The sequence below is a fragment of the Prionailurus viverrinus genome, chromosome A3 (assembly GCF_022837055.1).
Source record: "Prionailurus viverrinus isolate Anna chromosome A3, UM_Priviv_1.0, whole genome shotgun sequence".
Classification (NCBI taxonomy): domain Eukaryota; kingdom Metazoa; phylum Chordata; class Mammalia; order Carnivora; family Felidae; genus Prionailurus; species Prionailurus viverrinus.
This window is the reverse complement of record NC_062563.1, coordinates 16,017,316-16,026,067: the sequence shown is the minus strand read 5'-3', so window position 1 is coordinate 16,026,067 and position 8,752 is coordinate 16,017,316. Positions and strand designations below refer to the sequence as shown.

Genomic DNA, 8,752 nt, shown 5'->3' with positions numbered 1-8,752 from the left:
AAGGGAAGACGGCAGGAACTCAGAGGCCTCTGGCAACACAGAGAAGGCCGCCCGCGGAGGGGTCAGGGAAGGAGATGTCCAATGAACTGGGAGCTGAGGATGAACAGGGCATCGGCCATCCAGGCCTACGGCGTAGGAGATCGTGATGACGATATGCATGAATACTTGCCAAGCGTTTCACCCGGGGTTTGGCCCCTGGCAGGCATCCGATACATGTGGGCTGCTGAGTGTAATGGAGAGAAGACTGTTTCAAGCAAAGCAAGAGTTTGTGCAAGGAACTGAAAGTTCTGTGTGCCTGAAACAAACAAAAAACCGCAAAGGGGCTGCTGGAGTAGAGATGGGGGGTGGGGGGGGGGACAGGGGATGCATGCCAAGGCTGCAGCAGAGACCAAGCCATGCAGATGCTCTGGACACCTGCGAGAGAGGCTGCCCGTGCTCGCCCCGAATCTCCACGAAGACCCACCCATTTCAGAGTGAAATGAACGGGTCTCACCTCAGCGCTGGGCGGCAGGAGTGGATTCCTAGGGAGTGAGGTCAACGGAAGGCTCTCCGAGCACCCAGCCGGTCAGGCGAAAGACCCAGGGGTCATCCGGAGCGCCCCCTTGCCCTCCATATCCAGCCCTTCAGCAGGTGCTGCTGTTCCGTGCGTCAGGGTAACACCAGCTGCAGTAACAGGCTGGCCCCACAGCTCAGGGCCTTAATGCAACAGAAGTTCAGAATAGGTGCTCCTGGCGTGGGGCAGCCTTGGGCTGCGTGGTCAGGCACCCAGTCCCCTTCCACCCTGTGGCTGTGCTCTCTCCTAAAGCCTTTGCCTCTCTGCATTCAGCCTGCAGGTGGGGGAAGAGAGGTGGAGTGCGGCACTGGGAGGGGTCACTTCTGCCCACATTCCATTGGCGGCAGTTCTAAGTGCAAAGGAGGCTGGGAAATGTGGCTATAGCTGTGTGCGCCCAACTCCAGCCCACCACCCTATCCCAGATCCAGCCCCCCACCTTCTCTGCACCTCCAGTGCCCTGCCCCTGGTCCAGGCCAACCCCCACTACGTGTGGGGACTACGAAACTCTCCTAACTGGCCTCCACTCTTAGTCACCACCCCTTTTCCACAGGACAGCCAGGATGCTCTTTTTTTTCTTTTTAATGTTTATTTATTTATTTTTTTCTTTTTTGTTTTTTTTTTTTAATGTTTATTTATTTTTGAGAGAGACAGAGACAGAGCTTGAGCAGGGGAGGGGCAGAGAGAGGGAGACACAGAATCCAAAGCAGGCTCCAGGCTCTAAACTGTCAGCACAGAGCCCGACGCGGGGCTCGAACTCACAGACCGCAAGATCATGACCCGAGCCAAAGACAGACACCCAACCGACTGAGCCACCCAAGCACCCCAGGATGCTCTTTTTTAAAAATGCTAATCAGAGGGGTGCCTGGGTGGCTCAGTCCGTTAAGCATCTGACTCTTGATTTCAGCTTCGGATTCTCTCTCTCCCTTTCTCTCTGACCCCCCCACCCCCAGCTCATGTTATCTCAAAATAAATAAAATTTTAAAAATTATTTAAAACCATACAAATGTCTATCAGATCACTGGTGTGGGCATCCTGCTTGCAGCCTTTCCAGCTGTAACGAATAGACCTGCATGAGGACTTGTAAGACCCTGTGTGAAATCGCCTGTTTTCCTTCTGCTGCCTGCCCCTCCACCCCCCAGCTCCCTGACCCCCCTGGTTCCAGCCACACTGCTTCTCTGCTTAAAGGACTTGCACTGGCTGCCTAGATGCTCTCTCCCCAGTCACTCCTCAGAGAGGCCTGTCCCGCCACCTCAGCTGGTGGCGCCCACCTCCCCCCCCCGAAACTGTCTCCCTTCTGTCCCACACTTGTCTTCAATGATCTTCGTGTGTCTGTGCTGTCGCCAACCTTCTTTCCTAGAGTATCAGCTCTATTTACCCCCAGGAAGCTTGTTTGCACCAGTAGGTGCTCAGTAAAGATCTGATGGATGACTGACTGACTGAACGAACGAGTGAATGACTGGCCCAAGGTCACAGAACCAGAGTGGTGGATGGGACATCTGCACGGCCGGGCTTTGGGCGCTTTGCTCCAGCTGTCACCGTTGGCAGACACCTGCGCCGTTGGGTAAACAAAGGCAGGTGTTGGCAGGGGGCGGGGCGGCAGGAGGAGTCCTCTCGATCCTCCTCGGCCCCCCCCACCGAGGCCCCGCCTCCGCCCCCCCCCCCCCCGCCCCAGCTCCCCCCTCCAACGCCCGGCCGCCCGCAGCCCGCTCCCCGCCGCGCGGGGCGGAGGGCGCAGCGCGGGGCGGCCGTCGGGGCGCATGGACGGGCCCGGGGCGCGGGGCCCGCGGCGCCGCCATGAGGAAGCAGAGCGTGCGCACGGCCGCGCTCATCCTGTGCATCCTGTCCTACCTGCTGGTGGGCGCCGCGGTCTTCGACGCGCTCGAGTCCGAGGCGGAGCGCGGCCGCCAGCGGCTGCTGGCCCAGAAGCGCGGCGAGTTCCGGAGGAAGTACCGCTTCTCGGCCGAGGACTACCGCGAGCTGGAGCGCCTGGCGCTGCAGGCCGAGCCGCACCGCGCCGGCCGCCAGTGGAAGTTCGCCGGCTCCTTCTACTTCGCCATCACCGTCATCACCACCATCGGTGAGCGGGCCCCGCGGCGCCCCCCGCCCCGGGCTCGAACCCCTCCTCTGCCCCTGCCCGGGCCCGGTGGCTGTGGACCAGTCGTTTCAGCCGCCCTCCGCCGAAAGGGGACGGCGTCCCACGCGGGCGGGGCTGGGAGGAGTCGGGAGCTCAAGTTCGCCCAGAGGTGGCACGCGGGAGTGCTCGGGGGAAGCCTCCAGGGGCCGGGAGACAGGTGGAGCGGGGCGAAGCGCGAGTGGCTGGAGACGGAGGCTTCCTTGCCTGGCTGCATCACACTAGCTGTGTGACCTCAGACAAGTTGCTTAACCTCTCTGAGCCTCAGTTTTCTCCTTTGTAAAATAGGGCTGCTAATAGGCCCTATCTCAGGGCTGTACCGAGATAATTATTGCCAAGGAGATAATGTGTGCAGAAAGTTTTAGCGCAGGGCATGACACATACAAAGCACTAAAAAAGAGAGAGAGATTGATTTTTGTATTATAATTATTATGCCGTTACTCCATGACAATGGGATCTAGTCTGTCTTAGTCACTGCAGTGTACCCAGCCGAGCGCATAGTAGACACTCAATAAATATTTGTTGAAGGAATGACTGATTACCACAAGCTTTGGACCTCACCCTCGGGGATCCAGAGCAGTTTCTCTGCAGCATCTGGACCGTCAGTCGTTGCCATGGCTACCGTCTGGCTGGTACCTGCTGAGCAGAAGCCTGGGGAAGCAGGAAAGGAGAGAAGCAGGCTCTGCAGGGCTCCAGGCTGGGTGTCCACTGCTTCCCAGGCCCCAGCTGTGGATGTCCAGGCACCCCCTAGAGCTTGGATCGCCACTGTGGAAGCCTGAGCTTTGGAGAAAGTTTTTTCCTAATGCTCTTGGCGAACGAATGTGAGCTGTGGGTTAAAAGCCCGAGTTCTGCAATTACATAGCCCAGAGTTCTGTTCTCATCTCTGCTGCCTCCTGTCTGTCTTCTCTGGCAATTGAACGTACCTCCCGGAGCCCTGGTTTTCTCGACTGCAAATACAGTGCTTGCTACCTCGCTGGGTGGTTGCCAGGTTTAAATGAGGTCAAGTGTGTAAAATGCTTGGCAAGGTGCCTGAGGCTAAATAGGCACTATTAATTGGTCATAATAACAATATAACAATTCATTGTTTGCCAGCTGTGGGCCCAGCTCCCACTCAGCCCATTATGACCCCTCCTGTGAACATGGGCACCCCTGCTTCCCTACCCAGGCTCAGCCCAAGACACTCCCTGTTGCCATGCCCAGTGGTGTGGGACCCCATCCACCTTTTCTGCCCTCCCCCACGTTATCTGGAAGGCTCACAGCTGGTTTTGGCCTTTTCTGTGGGCTGTTCCTCACTGGCACCTTGGGAGCTGGGGGAAAGGGACCCAGTTAGGAAACAGCTGGAGCTTTGCCTTTTCCGGCCACCTGGGGGCGCCAGCTGGGGCTGTGTGGTCCCGGCTGCAAAAGCCAGCCTTGCAGAGAGCCCAGCGCCAGAACCCAGGAGCTAGAGCTCTGCAAGAGGCACTGAGGCGCAATGGAGGAGAGTGGTTAATGGCTCAGGCCCTGTGATGTTTGGGCAGCTTCCTTGCTCTGAGCCTAGTTACCTTGTCTGCAAAAACGGGAGACTAATATTGCATACAGTAATTAGGAGGGTAAAATAAAATAATCTATGTAGAGTACCTAGCATGTTTAGTTATTATCATTGTTCATTTCACTCTGTCAAAGCCTGACCTAGCCCCAACCAGCTGGAAACAGCGCTGCTTCGCATCTTACTGCTAAAAAGGTTCCCCTGTGTCGCACTCAGCACCCCCTTCAGTTTGATTTGATTATTGATGATGAGCATTATCGATATTAAACTTTCATTGGGCCTTTTGTCTGTGTCAGGCTCTGTGCAGGGCACTGGTGACTAGGGACACACAGAAGTGATTGGCGTGGTCTCTGGCCTCAAGGAGCTCACAGTCTCGTGGGCGGAGCTCCCCCCAGAAACAGATAGGGAGCAAACTGATGGGGCCACGCAATAGAAATGTGGATGTGGAGCCAAAGATCTTTAATAACATGTATTGTGTCGATATTCTGAATAAATGATGCGTGCACGCAGCATACACAAAAGGGTAGAGAATGAAAAGGAAGTCTCCCTCTCACCCTGTCCCTCAACCCATAAATCTCTTTCCCTGGGTCAAATACAGTTACTGGTTTTTTGTGAATCCTTCCACATATATTCTCTACCTGTGTATTCCTTTAAAACACACACATATATAGACATTAGGTTATACACACTGTTTTGTCTAGCACTTTCTTTTTTCACTTAATATATTTTGGCGATTTTTAAAAAATCAATCCCTAAAAAGCTGTGTCATCTTTTTCTTGGCCGTATAGCAGCATTTCTCAACCCCAGCACTACTCACACGTCGGACCGGATAACTCTGTTGTGGAGGGAGGGCTGGCCTGTGCATCACAGGATGTTTAGCATCCCTGGCCTCTACCCACAAGACGCCAGGAGCATACAACCATCCCAGTTGTGACACCCAAAATGTCTCCAGACATTGCCAAATGTCCCCCTCAGGGACAAAATGACCCTTGGTCGGAACCATTGCTGCGTAGGGCTCTGTCATTTGGTTGGCACCATGATTTATTTCACCAGGCCCCTACCGATGGACACTTAGGTTGCCTAGTTTTCACCACGAGCGACGATGCTTCCCTGATGCCCCCCACGCACATCTCACTTTGCACACACATGTATTTTGGAGGACTAACTTCCTAACTGTGGAAATGCACGGGCCAAGCGTTTGTGTGTTTACATTTTGGCAGATGGTGTCCATTTGCTAGAGGGGGCACCTTCTTTGGACTTTTCCTGGGTTATGGGCCTCTTTGAGAATACCCTGAAAGCTTTCGCTCCTCTCTCCAGGAATGCTTGGTCCCTGGGGATGGCATGGTGGTCCAGGACTCCAGGAGGCCCACTCATGTGTAGGTCCCCGACAGCAGTCGAGGGGACCTGATGAAGAATTACTGCTTCAGACTGAAGAAGTGCTTAGCGAGGGCTGGCTTGGAGCAGGATGTGGGAAGTCGTGGACTAGGGCAGCAGGGAAAGGGCTATCCAGGGGAGGAAAAAAAAAATGAGAAGAGGCATGTGGAGGTGGGAATGCTGGTTGGGGGAACAACACAGGGTGGGGCTGGACAGGTGCGGGGTGGTAGGGGGAGTCAGATCACCAAGGAGCTCCGACACCAAGTGAGAAGTGGTAGGTGCTTTACCCTGTGGGTCCTGGGGCACCATGGAAGATTTTGTTTGATGTTTAAATCAAGGCATACTTCACACACGGTGAAACACACATTTTTCAGTGTAGCAGCCCTGGGCAAGTTCTCACGGGTGAGGACCTGTCCTGCAGCCACCACCGAGACTTAGCAGGCTCCCATCACCCCCAGATTTGTCATGCCCCTTTCTGGTTAACCCCCTCCTCCAACCGCAACGACTGGCGACCACAGATCTGCTCTCTGTCCCCATGGTTTTGCCAGAATGTTTCCAGAATGCCATTTCAATGGAACCATGGAGTGTGTAGTCTTTTGCGCTTGGCTTCTTTCGCTCCCTGTAATGCAGCTGAGACCCATCCTTTGTTGGCGCAGGTAACCCCAGTTCATTCCTTTCTGTTCCGGAACGGAATTGCATTGTACGTGCGTACCGCAGGTTGTTGACGCGTTCCCCAGCCGAGGGACGCTGGGTTGTTTACAATTTGGGGCGGTTAGGGATAGCCACACAAGGTTTCAAAAGCGGGGAATGACCTAGTTAGAAGCAGCAATTCAAGACGCTGCGCAGGCTCCGGGGGGCAGGGGAGGGAGCCCGGACAGGGCGGCTGCGGCCGGTGCTCACCACCCCTCCCCTCCGCTCTCCCTGCAGGGTACGGCCACGCCGCGCCGGGCACGGACTCGGGCAAGGTCTTCTGCATGTTCTATGCGCTCCTGGGCATCCCCCTGACGCTGGTCACCTTCCAGAGCCTGGGCGAGCGCCTGAACGCGCTGGTGCGGCGCCTCCTGCTGGCGGCCAAGCGCTGCCTGGGCCTGCGGCGGCCGCGCGTGTCCACCGAGAACATGGTGGTGGCCGGGCTGCTGGTGTGCGCCGCCACCCTGGCCCTCGGGGCCGCCGCCTTCGCGCACTTCGAGGGCTGGACCTTCTTCCACGCCTACTACTACTGCTTCATCACCCTCACCACCATCGGCTTCGGTGACTTCGTGGCGCTGCAGAGCGACGAGGCGCTTCAGAGGAAGCCGCCCTACGTGGCCTTCAGCTTCCTCTACATCCTCCTGGGGCTCACGGTCATCGGCGCCTTCCTCAACCTCGTGGTCCTGCGCTTTCTGGCGGCCAGCACCGACGCGCCCGAGCGCGCCACCCGCCGCGCCAGCCCGCTCCGCCTGGGGGCGCCCGAGAGCCGCGGCCGCCCTCCTCCCCGCTGCCCTGCCCGCGCCGGGGGCTCCGCCTCCATCTCGTCCCGCGTGCACCGGCTGCAGCTGGGGGCCCGCGACAACCTGGCCTTCTCACCCCCCTCGAGCCCTGGGGCTGTGGGCGGCGGCACGGTGGGCAGGCCCCCGGCCCGGCGGAAGTCCATCTGACAGCCCTGTCCCGGGCCCGGAGGGTGGGGATTGGGGGAGGTCGAGGGAACAGGAGGGGCTAGGGTCACCTGTCAGGGCATGCTCCCCAGAGCTTGGAGAGGGTAGAGGGGCTGTGGCCTCAGGGCCATCTTCTGCCACGAGCAGTGTGTCTTTCCCTTCTGTGGCCAGCCCCTCCTCCTCTCCAAAAATCCATTAAAGCCGCACCTTAAGCACAAGCACGTCCTGTAGGTGCAAATCCCCGTGGTCCGAACTGTTTTAGGAAGGCGCGGCCACATCAGCCACCCAGGAGAGGCTCTCCACAGGCCCATGTCATCAGCTAGCCCTCCCGAGTGGAAACAGGTGGCTGTTTCTCCGCTGAGAGAGGAGGCAGGTTTTCCGTGTTGTAAGGGAAAATGCGGGACTTTCAACCCTGGGAGCCAGGCAGTGAGGCCAGCTGCTCACACCAGGAGAGGCATGGGGGTCGGATGCACTGAAGGGAAACAGCTCCTGTCCCCGAGTGGAGGGGCGGACAAATCTGCGCTAAACGATTGCTCATCCTCTTGCCCAATGTGTAGAGTGGAATTGACCCATGTGAATGAAACACACCCTCCGCCCGACCCCCCCCCCCCCATGTTCTTTGTCCTTGGCGAGCATCATCCGAGGACGAGGGGGGCCTTGTTGACACCCACCACATCACTGGAGCACCTGGACGCAGTCAAATGCTGTGGGAAGACCCCTCTTCTGGAAGCCGTGAGATCTGGGTCCTGCCAACTGCCCTCAGCGTGACCTTGGGGAATGTCATCCCCTACCTGGGCCTCAGTTTCCACATCTGTAATGACTGAGTTCACCTGGAATCGTGTCCCCACCCCCACCCCCTGCATCTCTGGAAGGGTTCCTGGGATGCACCCTGCCCCCTAAGGTGTCCGTGGCATCCTGCAGCGCTCGGCTTCCTCAAACACCAAGTACCCGTGGCTTCCCAGATAGAACTCTCAACACAAAGCAGAGCGAGCCAGGTTAGAAAAGCCAAAAACTTTAATTTTCAACATGAGCTACATGGTCATGAACACAATGCAACGTGACCCACTCCAACCCAGGCGCCCCGGAAACCCTCCCTCCCCAAAGTCCCGAGTGGCTCCTGCTCCCAGAGGGGGAGTGAGAGAAAAGTGGGTGGATGGAGAGGCCCCCAGCCTGAGGACCCGGGGTCCGGCCTCCCAGCCACCCCCTTCGGAGGCAGGCATAGAATGAAAGGGCTCCAGATGTGATGCCTGAGGCCCCGGGTTCAAGTCTCCACTTTGCCCTCACAGAAGCTAGGAGTACATGGGCACAGTCAGCCTCCCCCACAGGGTTTGAGTCCGATGCGCTCATGGACATGGCAGCCTTCTGTCCACTCTGAGGCGCTGCTATACAGACAAGGGGCCCTCCCACAGAGCCAGGGGAATCACTGCGGGGGAACGGGAGAGGGCTCGGTCCCCTGGGCCGGGCACAGTGCTGCTGCTCAATAAATAAATGCAGGTGGCCTTGCCTGACGCAACAGCTGTGCTCCAAAGGGAGGG

The 8,752-nt window shown here is 57.5% G+C and overlaps 1 protein-coding gene across 1 annotated transcript; it reads left to right on the top strand.

The window, feature by feature from the left end:
- Positions 1-2,264: 2,264 nt before the first annotated feature.
- KCNK15 (potassium two pore domain channel subfamily K member 15) lies at positions 2,265-8,378 on the top strand. Its single transcript, XM_047853948.1, has 2 exons — positions 2,265-2,630; positions 6,511-8,378. The coding sequence occupies exons 1-2, from the start codon at positions 2,348-2,350 to the stop codon at positions 7,218-7,220; spliced, it is 993 nt and encodes a 330-aa protein (XP_047709904.1). The 5' UTR covers positions 2,265-2,347; the 3' UTR covers positions 7,221-8,378.
- Positions 8,379-8,752: the final 374 nt, after the last annotated feature.

What these genes read in the sequence shown, in the direction of transcription:
- KCNK15 (XM_047853948.1), top strand. Translation starts at nt 2,348, where the DNA reads ATGAGGAAGCAGAGCGTGCGCACGGCCGCGCTCATCCTGTGCATCCTG. An exon ending in CACCGTCATCACCACCATCG is followed by an intron (nt 2,631 to 6,510) that starts GTGAGCGGGCCC and finishes CTCTCCCTGCAG; the next exon opens with GGTACGGCCACGCCGCGCCG.